Here is a 14,003-nt window from a genome sequence, read left to right as displayed (position 1 = left end):
CTGAACCGCATAATTTGTTTGGGGACTGTGATGATTTCAGTTTTAGTAAAAGTTCATAATAGAGAATGAGCACTGGATTGAGGTATAGGTAACCTCAGTTTGGTTCTGCATGTTGTGTCACCCCAAGAAAGTTGCTTCACAGTTCTTAATACTTTTATCATAAGTTACTTGGCATGGCTTTCATTCTGTGTCGTATGGCATCTGTCACAGCAATTCTTTAATGTTAGCTCCATAATAGACTCTAACAGCCCCCTTAAAGAAAACAGAAATGCAGGGCCAGTGTTCCACTGTTGCCATAATGTGGGCAGCCCAGAAATGATTTCGAGCTCTTTTCAGATTCCGATGGCTCAGAAAGAAGTGGGCTGTGAGTCCTGGGGGAGGGCAGAGCACCTTTTGTACTTGAGCTGTCAGTATAGGTGGAAAGTTAACGCATTTCCCACAAAAGTGGTGTGTGGCTTTTAAATGGGAAAAGTGGATTGGCTGCACAGAGTAAGCCTGGTAGAGAGTGGAAACAGGAGTAGGAGGATGAAGATTATGCTCCTTGAAATAATGAGAGACAAGCATCCCAACTGGTATGCTTTTGATAGAAAATGACACCCATGTTAATCAAGAGTGTTTCTAGATTGAGGCATAAGTCATGAAGATTAAAGTATTCAGACAGTTGAAATTGAGAAGGAAAATTGCCCCTTCTCCTAAGTTTAATTTACCTTTTCCTCATTAAAGTGGAAGAGAAAAAGCTTCCTTTACCCTGTACCTCTATAGTGAAGCAAGCATTAAAGAGGCAAATTTTACAGCAGGTCTCCTGCTCAGCTGTCGAAACCAGCTTGCTTTCCTTTGTTGACTTCCACTTACTGTTTATTTCAGTGGAATCTGATGACCCAGTTTACATGTAGGATTTCTATGGTTTAATTTTGTTTTGTAACTTTTGAGTAAGGAAAAACTTGGATATTGGGGATTTTGGGAAAGGTAGGATAGTGGGATAATTAACTGTGTAACAGTGTAAGTGAAATTAAGAGACTTAGTTCTGCCTTTCATAGGTTTTGTTCATCTTTCAGATACACCAGCATCCAGTGCCCATGATTCATGTTGATGCATTCCTTTATGATGATGATTTTGTTGATTCATTGTGTGAGGAGGGGAAAATGAGTAGGAGCTACTGCACAGAATGTGGCTCATACAAGACTGCATCTTTAGGTAAGTGCTTTTCTGGGAACACGAGAAACAAATTCAGTTTAACTAAACTGGTTTGTGCAGTGACTCAGCTGGACAACACAGCACCCAGCTCATGGAGGACTTTGTCCAGACTGGTGTAGTACCCAGGCCAGAATTATTTCCCATAACCAATGGAAGAAGGCTCCTACACATGTAAGTTGAATTTGCAGTGTACACGTGACACTAGTTACCCACAAAAACTGGGCAGGGAAGAGACAGGGCCATGTAGCACTGAGGGAGTATGCAAGAGGAAGACCATACTGTAGAAGTCCATGGAGTAGCCTCAGTCTCCTCTCCCATGCTGAAAAACTGTAGAAAGCACCATCTGTCTTAAAGCTTGTGTGTGGTCAGTGCTGTCACCAGTATAGCACAGGCACTGAAGGAGGAATTGTTATATGGAGAACATTCCATTCCTTAAAATTTTGGAGTTTCAAGCTATTAATGGCTGCCCATAAAAAGGTTTGCATGAATTGTGTTGAGCCTTAGGTACCATGTTTTCTTTTTTGCCTAAACAATTCCAAGTTACTTTGTTTTGTATTCTTTAATATATGTCACTGTGCAGAAAAAGGTAATTCGGTTTCATGAAGGATTTAAAAATTCTCTGTGTAAAGGAATCCCCAGACTTGGGACAAACTACTTGGCAGGCTACCTCCAATCTGTAAACTCTGGTTTTCCAGGGTCCCCAACACTAGTTCAGGCAGGAAACCATGCAGGTTTTCAGTGATGATAACTCTTCATATTAATGTTTCATTGGTTAATAACACCATAGTTAGTACTGCCCACCCAACACCTTTGTTCTGTTCTTATTTCCCAGAGTTTATTTCGCATTCCTTTTCCCTCATGGAACTGAAGTTTCTTTATCAACATGTATTGCCTGACCTGACAGGAAAGGTAGTGGTTGACGTTGGCTCCAGACTTGGTGCAGTGCTATTTGCGGTAACTTCCAGCACAGGAATTCATGTTCTGTTACTGTGACAAACATTTTCCCTCTTCTCTGACTGCCTACTCCCGTTACTCCATCTTGGATGGGTCATTCTGAGAGGCACCTGTGATCTGACTCTCTGAACAGTATAAGGTGCTGTTTACTAGTGATTTCAGTTCTTGTTCTGTTCCTCACCAGAGGGAATACAAATGATTTTGCTTATGGAGAGCAAAAGTCTGTTGTCCAACAGAATAGCATATTGCTATCACACATGCTGCTCTTTTGCTAGTTCCTGCTCTGTCTCTCCTTCATAAATAAGTTTGTCCTCTATGTCTTGACCATGTCTATATATAGATTAATTATGTCAAATTCTTTATGAAGCTGACAAACTGTTAAAATTATACAAAGGAAGACTTTGATATGAATTTTTCTCCAAAAACATATTGTCCTGCTCTGCGTTTTAAAATGCACATAAAATACTTCATTGAGAAACTTGAGTGCAATTTTGATTGCTTTTGGCATGGCTGGTGCAACATGTGGCCAACAGCAATGCAAAACACACATTACAACTTTCTTAGAAAAGTCAATGTCTGTTTAGGGCTCAATCTTGGAAACACTTGAGTATGTAATTCTACTCATCTGAATAATCTAATTTTGGGACTTCTCAAATGAGGATAGTTACTGCCATTTGTAAATATTTGCAGCATTGGGTCCTTAAATGGTAACACTTCTGCTAGCCTGAATTTGTTTTGAAGTACTTAAATGCTGGTATTGTTACAGTAGAAGATAGTCTCAAGATTAAGCAGGGGAAATGTTTTAAAAAGTTCTCCTTTTTAATCATGTTCATGGGTTGTACTAGAGGAGGAGTGACTTCACCTTCACAGGTTGCTTTTCTACTCTGAGTTGAATGGTTTCAGAAAACTAGATTGTAGTACATAGATATCTCAGATATTTTGTATCTTTAGTGTTGTTTGTTTGCCTTTGTCATGGTTGGCAAAATGTAATTATGGCGTTCAGTGAAGACAAAGACACTTAAAGCAGTATCTTCATTAGGGCCCTGTAGATTCAAGTATTTGTACCTTTTTTTTTTTCTAACATCTCCAACAACTTTCCAAAATCTCAGTCCAAAACTGAGCCGTTATTTTGGACATATTATTAAGGGATAAATTAACTTTTTTCACATATACCTGTATGAAGCACCTGAAAATGGCAGTAGTACAATACTTAGAGGTGCTAACAGAGGCTACCAAAATATCCCATTATATTACCAGTACATTGTCCTCCATTTTCACTCATTTTGACTATGTGTATCTCTCAGTTTTGTTTTGGTTTTTTTTTTTCCTCTTGTTGTTTACTTCTTCCATTTTCCCAAGAAACAAAAATGTGTAGAGTCTTTTCCTTTCACACTATTTTTGTAACTTGGTTTGTACTGCTTTTTCCCTTCTTAGACCATTTTCCATCTGTTTTGCAATTGAAGTGAAGTTGGACCTTTCCTTTTCTTTTTATTATTTTGACGTGTCTTTTTTGGATCTCTTACTGAAATTTGTGAGACATAAGTAGGAATTGCTAAATCAGGGGCTTAGCTCTGAGAAACACGTCACGTCCACTTTAAGACATTTCTCAACTTGCTGTTTTAAAATGCTTTCCTAATCTTAACCTGTGTTTTGTTTTTTCCATTTTAACTGAAATATTTTAACTTGTTTTAAAGGCATCACAGTTACTAAATTTCGTTTTCCTAATGTAGGGTTATCTTTATAGCTCAGCATCCCAACTGTATGGAGTAGAAATGAATGCAGACTTTTGCCAGTTGCAAGAAATGATGATTACAAAATACCAGTTCATTGACAGAATAAAGGTAACTAAATATGTGGTTTAGTGTGGCTATTTTTAACCACTCTGTACTAGGTGTCCTGTTTGTGTGAGTGGCTGGTGAATCAGCATTCTGAGATGAAGTTTCTGCCTTCGTTTGTTTTGGTCCTAAACAAGGGCTTTGCATTAGTGAAAAAAAAATCTCATAGCAGAGAGGAAGAGGAAAATTATCAAAATATGATGACGTGTTGAATCGCTTAGCCTTTTTCATGAATGGACTTACCTACTGGCTTATGCAAAACAGACATATCTTAGCTGTTTCTCCCAGTGAAATCGATGACATTATTGCTACTAACTTCTTTGAAACTGAGTGTATTCTGTCGTGAATAACAAAACTAAATGTCTGTGTTTCATTAACGCTAGCAGAAAAATGTTTGTAGGATTAGCAGATTTGTGTTGTAAGAAGACCTATTTGTATTTCCTTCCTTGAAATGTCAGTGCATATGTAGCTTCCACTAAATATGGGTTTCAGACAATGTGATATTATGGGAACCATTTCCCTAGTCCCATTATGGAAATAACTATTACTATTTTAATGAGATTTTTTTTCCCTTTCTGGGCAATGCCAGTTATTTTGTTACCAGCAAAAGTTGATAAATAGAATATTCTGGGTAGAATACTGATTTTAATCCTGTGTTATATGCATGTGCTCTTGAATGGAGTCACACAAACTGCTGGGTGTAGTAATTTCTTTGGAGTTAAAGTAACCGATATTAAATTGGAAAGAAATAATAAACATAACATTTTTAACACAAAGTAAGCAGTATCATTGGGTTGCCCAGTTCAATCTCAATTGCTGCCGGTTTATCCATAACCTTTGGTTTTTGCATATGTTTTGTGTTAATAACACCTTATTGTGATGAGACTGGAAGGAACTCTGTCAAAGTTTATTCAGCAGAGCTGGAGATCTAGACACATGCTTTTCAGCCTTGTATATTCTTCATTATAAGCCTTTTTGTTTCCCCTTTGCACCTTGTAATTCTGCTGAAGTATTTATTTCAGAACATAAAGATAAGAAGATAATATGTTTTCAAAGCAGTGCCTGAGGACTTAGCTAGTTGAGCCTCATTAGATGCTAATTTAGTCATGTGACTCCTGTTAATTGCACTGCTTTGAACATATCAATCTTAGATTTTTATTTCACCCCCAAATGAATCCTCTGTAAAGATATGTACCATCTTGAAAAATAGTCAGAATCCAGTTGCTGATAATAATTCATGACACAAATTTGAAAAACTTTGAAAAGACCCTTCTTAAATAGCTTTTGTTTTTTCAGGATATTCTGAATTTTTATTAGAGTATGTTCCCAAGGGACAGCAGGGTGGAATGATATCTTTAGTGGCTAAATCTCTGTGTTTCTTTGGTCAGCATTTGGTTTGTTAAAGTACATAGAAAGTTGCTCGGCATCTTTTGCCGTTTGAGCAAACACTTAGATGCTGGGCGGAAGGTAAACACTTAAACAGATCTTAGGAAACTTGAGACCTCAATTCAGAAATTGCCTGTAATCATGAAAGGCTTGGTGTGTATTCCATTGGGCAACAGGGTAGTTTTAAAATCAGTTGCTGCTCCCTCTGTTGTGCCAGCACACAGCCAAGCCTGCTAGGCAACTGGTCCAACTGAAAAAGAAACCCAGCAAAAAAGTGGTGTTTAGGCTGGAGCAATACCTGGGTGTCAGGCTCATGGTGCAGCCACACATGTTTTATGTGGTCCCACATTCCCCAAAAGGAATGAGGATGTGTTTGGGGAGAATGTGGTGCTTAAGCGCCTTAGTCAGCATGGTCACCTACGCTGTAAATGCAGACTAATTTTAAGTTAAAATTTAAGTGTTATTCAAGTCAAGGAAACATCAACACATGTTCAGAGTTTCCTAGTGGTTTAAGCATCTTTCTGAATTGAGGCTTAAAATATTAGGTCTGCCGTTAGTAGAGCATTAAGAAAATGTAGTGCTAATCACGACTTCTTGTGCTGCAAGAAGTCCATTGGTACAACAGTCCACGAGTCCCTTTCATTTGGATCAAAGGACTTCTGCTCAGGTTTTTTGTACAGAAATTATGTGGTTCTGTTATTTTTGCCACTTGAAAATAAGAGAGTAAAATGTCTCCTTAGCCTCAGAAGTATCCAAATCCCATTTACAGTCTAGATAAATCTGTGCTCTGATACATGAGTTCTGGCAGATCTAGCTGAGGCATGTTTTGCACCTAGCTGTCTGTCCAGCCCCATTGCAAGAGGCTGTTGCCTGTGTAACAGCACAGCAGTCAAGCCTGTGTCCATAATATCTCTACCACCCCAGTTTATGGTCTTTCATTTTAATCTACAGTTAGCAGTGGTTTTATGCAGAGGACTTGAGTTGACAACCAGGACCTACTGTATTTAGGACTTCTGATGGTGGCCTGAGTAGTCTGTCTTCTTTCTCTGCTGCTTAAATGCTTGAACAACTTCTTAATCAACTCCTGTACTGCTACAGTTTACAGTGGAGTGTTTTAAGATAAATTATTGCCAATCTTAATTGTCCTAAAAAGCTCTAACTTTCATGAACTAGTGGATAAATAGTTCAGATGTCCACACACCAGAGGGGAAAGTAGGAATTTGACCGGTCATTCTGACAACTAAACTGTCCCTATTTCTCAGTGAGATAGAGCCTTCAAACACTAACCTGACAGTTCCAAGTAAGGTACAAGAACACAGTTGCTTCATTTTCACTCAGTACAGGCAGCGGTGAACAAACTCACTACATTGGTGTGGTAATGTGCTTAAGGAGATAAAGCTGTTTGTTTTACTGAGTCAGAGTATTTGCAGAGAACCCATGGAATATAGCTCTCAATGATGAAATTCTGTGATGCCTAATTTTTTATGAACAGTACAGTTTTGTTTCTGTTACTGTTATTGAAATATTTGGCTATAATTGCAATTGGTATAATGCATTCTGATAGCATGAACCAGAGTCATAAACTGTGGCAACTCATAATCTTTTCCGCACTTGAACCCTTACAAGTTGCAGTGCTGGTAGTATCTGTTTCCTCTGTCAATCAGAACAGTGTGCTTTGCATGTTTGGTATGAGGAGGAATACGTAATTTACCCTCCCAACAAGTATTGATATATTGTTAAGTGGGCAAAACGTTCTTCAGCAGATAAGTTTTTTTAATCTTCTATACAAACATTCAGCTTTCCTGTCAGAATCAATAATTCCTTTTTACATCTGTCCAGTATTGGAAGGGTTTGACAAAATGTTGAATTCATCAGGTTAGTATATTCCCAGCACAACCTAGTAATAGGTCACACAGGAAAGAGAAGTTGTTGTTCATATTTTCTGTCCATTTTCAACATATAAGGATGCACCTTCAAAAAAAAAAATGTGGAATGCAACTGATGTTCAGACTGGCTTTCTCTCCCTTATCCCTTCAAAAGATGTTCCAATTTATGTTTCTCCTCAGATTTAGGATGTGATGTATTTCTCTGTTTTTAAGAGGAAAACAAACACATATTGTCAGAGTGATAATGAGCATCCATATTCTCCTGTCACTATAATCTCTCCTGTTTGAAAATGACATGATGTGCTAATATCCTTTTTGGTAGGTGAAGGTAGATTAGATCAAACTAGCTCCTATGCTGACTGGAGAGGCAGTTGTTAGGTAAGATAAAGCACTTGGTGTCCTCCAGTGCCTCTGAGCACTCTGCCTCTCCACCATTCCTAGTCCAAATATATGTCATGAGAATTCAGCTGTCAAACCTGGGTCTGCAGTATCTTTTCTAGCTATAATCCTTTAGTAACCCAGTGAACCTGTGAGATGCCTTTTAATATCCTCAAAAAAAACTTTAGCTAGTTTAGCTCCTTCCCTGAAATCAGTGAGCATTTGTGATAAAATATAGGTAAGTGAAGTCTAACAGCCATCACATGCATAATCTCCTCTTTTTATGGCACAGAGTGTTCTAGACCAGAAATCAGATGTAGTTTATTTAACTTAACGTAATGAATCAAGTATTTTAATTTGGTGAGATAAATCTGATTTCTATTTTTTTCATTTTTTAGAGCTTATTCTGGTTATTTGCTTCAGTTTTGTCTACTACGAAGCCAGTGAAATATCCATTTTTGTGACTGGTTCAAAGTGGTGGTAGCAGGTGCTGTATTTGGTTGATAGGCTTCATGGCTTCTTGAAGGCTATATTTGTCTCTTAAATGAATTTATGCCTTGTGAAATTTTTCTCCTTCAGGTGGTTCATGCAGACATCTGTACTCAGGCTTCACTTCTTCAAAAGGCTGATGTTGTTGTAATGAATAATGTCTTTGAATATTTTCTTGACAGACAGGAACAGGCCAGGTAAGCTATGTGTCCAAACAAGTAATCTATTTCTTTGGAAATGTGTGTGTAACCTTGTGAGTTATGGAAAACCTTAAGGTTGTGCTTTTTGAAGTCACCTACATAAATTACATAAGGAAATAGTTTTAAACTGCCTACACTTAATTGTTGTACTTAACTGCTAAAGTGTTATGGCAGTTGTTTGTTGTTAAATCCACTAACCACTGCTGCTTTGTTTACCCAAACCTTGCCCTGCACCCTTGTACTGATCTGTTAAAACAGTATCTTGCTGTTAAAGGATCTGAAATTACTGTATCAGCATAAAGCTTAATATTCATAAAGAAGACAGGTCACTGACTTGTGGATGTCAGAGCTTTAATATAGATGCACTGCAAAACATGGTTATTAATGATATTTCTAATGTATCTTTGTAAGGATGTAGTAGCAAACAAAAGTGTGGCTAAGGTTCTTCTCTGTCAAATACAGTAAACTCACAGATGAGCTTTTGCTAATCCAGCTGTATCAGTTTAAAATGTAAATAACTTTACTGTCCAATGTTACTATGCTTTTAGAATGGGCAGTCAAAAAGAAATGGTGCCTGTGTTTGCACCATCCCAGGCAACAGTCTGACATTCACTAGCAGCTTCAGCTAAGACTTGTACTACTACCCCTGATACCAGGTGGTAGTGTAAACCAGAGAGGCACAGAATGGTTGGGTGAAGGGTAGTGGGTGTTTCAGATTGCCAGGAGATTTGTGTCCAAGCACATGACTGAGAATTCATTTGATTCTTCAAGAACTCAGGGGCAGTGGTTTAACATTGCATTAGTACCATGAAGACAAATTACATTTGAAGAATATTGGAAATTAAATTCTTTTTAGTTTGAATTGCCATGCTGTGAGAAATTATCTGACTCGCAAAATCAGAAAAAAAGGAATGCTGGGGGCTATATTTAAATACTCCCATTGCTAATATCTTAGGAGACTTATTTTGTCATGATTGCAAAGTATGTATGTAAAGAGCAGCTTGTTGTTAAGCTTAATAAAACAGTGTGCTCAGAGACTGGATTTTCTTCAAAACCAAAAGTTTAAAGGGACTAAATGTTGATGTTTAATCCTAGTCCAAAGTGAAGGTGTTGGCAGTACGAAATGACATAGAATCGTAGAATGTCCTGGGTTGAAAGGGACTTTAAAGATGATCTAGTTCCAGCCCCCCTGCAGTGGGCAGGGTTGCCAACCACTAGAGCAGCCTGCCCAAGGCCCCCTCCAGCCTGGTCTTGAACACCTCCAGGTATGCGGCATCCAGAACTTCTCTGGGCAACCTGTTCCAGTGCCTCACCACCCTCTGAGTGAAAGATTTCCTCCTAATGTGTAACGTAAATCTCCCCTCTCTTAGTTTAAAACCATTCCCCCTCGTCCTGTCACTATGAGCCCATGTAAACAGTCACTCCCCCTCCTCTTTTTGAGCTCCCTTTAAGTACTTGAAAGGTCTCCCCAGAGCCTTCTCTTCTCCAAGCTAAACAAGCCCAGTTCCCCTAACCTTTCTGCATAGGAGAGGTGCTCCAGCCCTCTGATTGTCTTTGTGGCCCTCCTCTGCACCCACTCCAAGAGCTCCATGCATGTATGTACCAGAGTTAAGAAGTTACAAATATTGTAGTATTGTAAGACCATATATTCCCTCTGTTTTTAATACAAAGCTTGATTTTGTTCATAGAAAGATATTTGCTTAGATACTAATAGTGACTGATAAGCATGTATAGCAAGTCTTTAAGTTTCGTCTACCACTGGCCTCTAAACTGTAAAAGTGTTAGATTAATTTCATATAAAATTTGGGTTTTTTCCTTAAAAATGGTGACCTACTTTTAAATATGTTTCAGAGCTTGGGACTTTATTGCTTGTAATGTAAGGAAAAGAGGGTCCTTATTAGTGACCGTTCCAAGCCTTAGAGAATCGCTCTCAAAGCTCCAGGTAAGTTCCCTCAGATAGTTTTAGCCAACATATTTTGTCACTTTCTATGAAAGTGGCAGTTCTGTAGTTGAGGTTAGCTACTTGCAGTATTGCTGTGAGGAAGGATATGTAATTTTGTGTGTAGATTAAAACACGTAGGACTCTGGATTCTGTTTCTGGGTTGACCACCAACAGATCTTCCTGTACTTTGATTGTCCCCACCTGTAAAATGGAAATCCCAGCCTATATCTATAGACTGCATGAATCATTTTATTATCATGTGTATTACTAACAATGCCTTGTCTGTGAGGTTAAAAAAACCCCACAAACCATTAGCAAAGACATACTATGATGTAAGTTTTGTGATAATCATATCCACTTCCATCAGACTTCTTCCAGATATAGAGGTAGAAAGAACCTCAGAAGTACAGATGTATTTATAAGATTCTAGAGGCAAAACCCTGAAATATTTTATGTATTTAGCTCGTTTTGCACATTGCAAATATTCGCACGTTGCCTTGAAACATGACAAACTGTTTTGTTAAGCTAGTGGGAGAAAGAGACATATTAAAGAAGGACCATCGCTGAGGATAGCGTGTCTTCTGACATGCTGTCAGCATAGAAAATGGCTCATAATATGCCAGTATGAGCTGCTAGAAGTACAGATTAGGGAGAGATGTGGTCTCCCGACTAGCCAAGTGAGCCAAGTGGTTACCATCAGGCATTTTGTATCAGTGACATAGCTTTAAATTGCAGTTGGAAACAAGCACAATGACAGTGCAACTGTCAAAGATGTTCAGTGCCCTGTGCTGCTGCTGCTGTTCCCTGAGTAGTAACCAACCTTGGCTCTGTGTCCATTTTGCCATGGGTCATCAGTAGATTACAGTTGTTTTGTGTATGATGCCTAGACAAATTATGTGGGCTGGCTTTCGTTAGGAAACAAAAACTGGTCATATGTGACAAGATTCTTTATAAAAAGTGGCTTCCTGGCCACAGCAGTCTGCTTTAGAGAAATTGAATCACTTGTTGCCTATATGCTGATGGGTGAAATAGATCCTGAGCCCCAGGAGCAGCAGTGATGTCATTTGACCTTTTCTTGGAGCAGGCAGTAGTTACACAGCAGCTGAGAAGCCGTTTGTAACCTTAATACAATATCCCTGGGTGTAAAACAAGAAAGTACCTGTGATTCTTCTATGGTACAGTTAGCTGCTTCCTCAACACTTCCGTCAGAATGTTGTCCGCTGATCGGGATGCTTGAGGCTTATACAGATGCATACAGAGAAGCAGTTGTAATACGCTAGCAAAATATCTAGACTATTGACTGAGATAATTTTTTAAAGTTATCTTTATTCCCTCCTTGTTTAAGTTAAATGGAATTTCCAGAAATTAATTTACTATTGCTGCATAGTTTGGAATGACTAATATCTCTTATTATGTCTTGGCTTTTTAATGTTGTACTGACCTTGAAACTCCTGCTATGTTTCTCAACACTGTGTTAATTTAAGGATCTGTTTTTGTTGTTTCAGATGGATATACTGCTCAGCCAGTGGGTAGAAGAGATGCAGCTAAACTATGATGTGTATATGGAAAAGGATGTTGACAGAGAAGCACTTGAACAAATACATTTATACAAGATTCTCTAGTACCTGAAAAAATTTACTGATATCCTTGTAATATCATATATTTTGAGTCTAAAATGAATTTTGATTAATTTGTGTGAATAAATCAGGTCAAAATTCTTATTGTGATGAATCTGAGTCATATTTGTGGTTTGTAATGAAAAAGTCTTCTGAAGCAGGTTTTCAGGAGGCATTCTGTCTAAACAGAGCATATTGACTTTTGACTAGACGATATCTTTATGTTTTAATTTTTGCAGAAATGTTAGAGAGTGTGGTTACATACTGATGCTAAAAGAATTTTTGTTCACTAACACTATGCACCACTAGTGTTTGCTAAATATATCAAACCTAAGAATAGTGAATCATTATTAATGTGAATGATAAGAATGCATTTAGCATGATGTTACTTAAAAGCTGCAGTACATAAGAGTTTGCTGGTTTGTTTTAGTATAGGCCATGTGTTATCAATAACAATATATATTATTAGCAATATAATCTTTAATGTTCCTCCTATGGAATTTGTAGGTTTTCTTTCCAGGGTCTGCTTGATAACTGATGCCAGCAGGTGCCCTGGTTATGAGAAGCAAGGCCTTCCATTTAGTTAGTTGTCCTTAAGGTGGCTGTTAATGTAAAATAGCGAAAGAGACCGAGGAGCCAGTGAGAATTAATACAGCAAGTCCAGATGGCAGAACTCTGTTCCACTTCCTGCACTTCTGCTGAGGATGGTAGGAAGTATAATAAGGGGTTAAGAAGCTGAAAACTCTGAACAGGTGTCACAGCTTAGTGGAGGCTTGGTGGTGGCATAAAACATTGGAAATTCTTAACAGAGCCTCCTCAGAGAGAAAAGATCCCTATACACCCACCACATTTATATTTAGATTTTATGTTCTAAGGGTATGAAGCTTTTAGTCAGCTAAAGAATGTTTTGGTTTTTAGCAAACATTAACAATCCAAGTGCAAAAATATTAACTTCAGGAGTTTTGGACTCATGAATTTGGAAGCATTGTTAGTGTCTAAGAGTTGGTACACAACTTATGTCTAGTGCAAGTGGGAAGACTTTAAAATGGATTTCAGTCTTCAAATGATTCACAGGTCAGTGCACTTTATGCTGTAAGCAAAAAGGAGCAGTGGCCATTAGGCACTCAGTAACATAAGTAAATGGTACTGTAGAAAGGATGGTGATTTTTAAGAAGCCTTGATTTTCATGGTCCGTTTGGTGTGGAAGAGGATGTTTTAACTTGAGTGATACTGAACCACTGCCCAAGTGCTGTGTTGGGTCTATTCTTCATGCATTTAAAAATGAACAAAGATGAAAGGCTTTGCTTAAAATGTTTGTTTTATTAAGGTACAATAACTGAACTGTTGATCACTTAATTGTCAATGTGACAAATGCCCCTAGAAAGGGAACCTAGGAGAGGGTAAGCAATGGCGTGAAGGCAATGCAAGGCTAATAGATCTCAGAAGGTGAGAATGCAAAGTGAGAAAAGAAATGCATGTGCAATTCAGAACGAGGAAATGAGCACTATAGTAATCAGTACAGTACAATGGAAGCTGTGACTGAATTTGGAGTGTATAAATAGGCTGCTATAAAAGGAAGACTGACTGGATCTTGAAAAGCTACTTCATAACCCTACTATCATGTGAGAAGAAAATACCATATTGGAATGTTGCTTGCTTCTTGCAGAGGTCCTGCAAGATCTGGATCAATCGTCAGGACTTCTGGTTCACGATACTGTGTATAATCTGTGCCCTGCACCTTGTTTTGGTAATACGGGAACTATAGCTTTCATTGCAGTTGTTTCCCCTCTTCATGCTGAGTCTTCAAATACTTTTTTTGGGTGTTGATCTCAGATAAAAAAAATTTCAATAGACTGGAGCAGATCACCAGCATATTTAATGACATCTGTATCCTCTGACTCTGGAAATAGCACGCGCACATCTGGAGCTCATATGCAACAGAGGGTGTGACGGGTAAGCTCTCCCTGTCTTTTTTAGACATCAGGAGAAATTCGAGGTGAGTTCAAGCTGCTCAAGCTTCTGTCTTCCTCTCCTGTCCTTGACACGTCCTTGATTTAAACCCTCACCCCAACATGTTCACAGAGAAGGTTAAATCAGTTTGGTTTTGTTAAACTGATACTCAG

The 14,003-nt window shown here is 38.3% G+C and overlaps 1 protein-coding gene across 1 annotated transcript in view; it reads left to right on the top strand.

Moving 5' to 3' along the window:
- LOC104464691 overlaps nt 1-11,969 on the top strand; it is a 22,755-nt gene extending 10,786 nt beyond the window's left edge. The window contains exons 3-8 of the mRNA XM_010077475.1: nt 1,056-1,194; nt 2,027-2,103; nt 3,879-3,989; nt 8,213-8,319; nt 10,174-10,264; nt 11,770-11,969. Of these exons, the coding sequence (XP_010075777.1) occupies nt 1,056-1,194; nt 2,027-2,103; nt 3,879-3,989; nt 8,213-8,319; nt 10,174-10,264; nt 11,770-11,886 (642 nt within the window). The 3' untranslated portion in view covers nt 11,887-11,969. The remainder of the gene's footprint in view (nt 1-1,055; nt 1,195-2,026; nt 2,104-3,878; nt 3,990-8,212; nt 8,320-10,173; nt 10,265-11,769) is intronic.
- Nucleotides 11,970-14,003: the final 2,034 nt, after the last annotated feature.

This window comes from Pterocles gutturalis, unplaced genomic scaffold (genome assembly GCF_000699245.1).
Source record: "Pterocles gutturalis isolate BGI_N339 unplaced genomic scaffold, ASM69924v1 scaffold48793, whole genome shotgun sequence".
Lineage (NCBI taxonomy): Eukaryota > Metazoa > Chordata > Aves > Pterocliformes > Pteroclidae > Pterocles > Pterocles gutturalis.
This window is presented reverse-complemented; position numbering and strand designations above follow the sequence as displayed.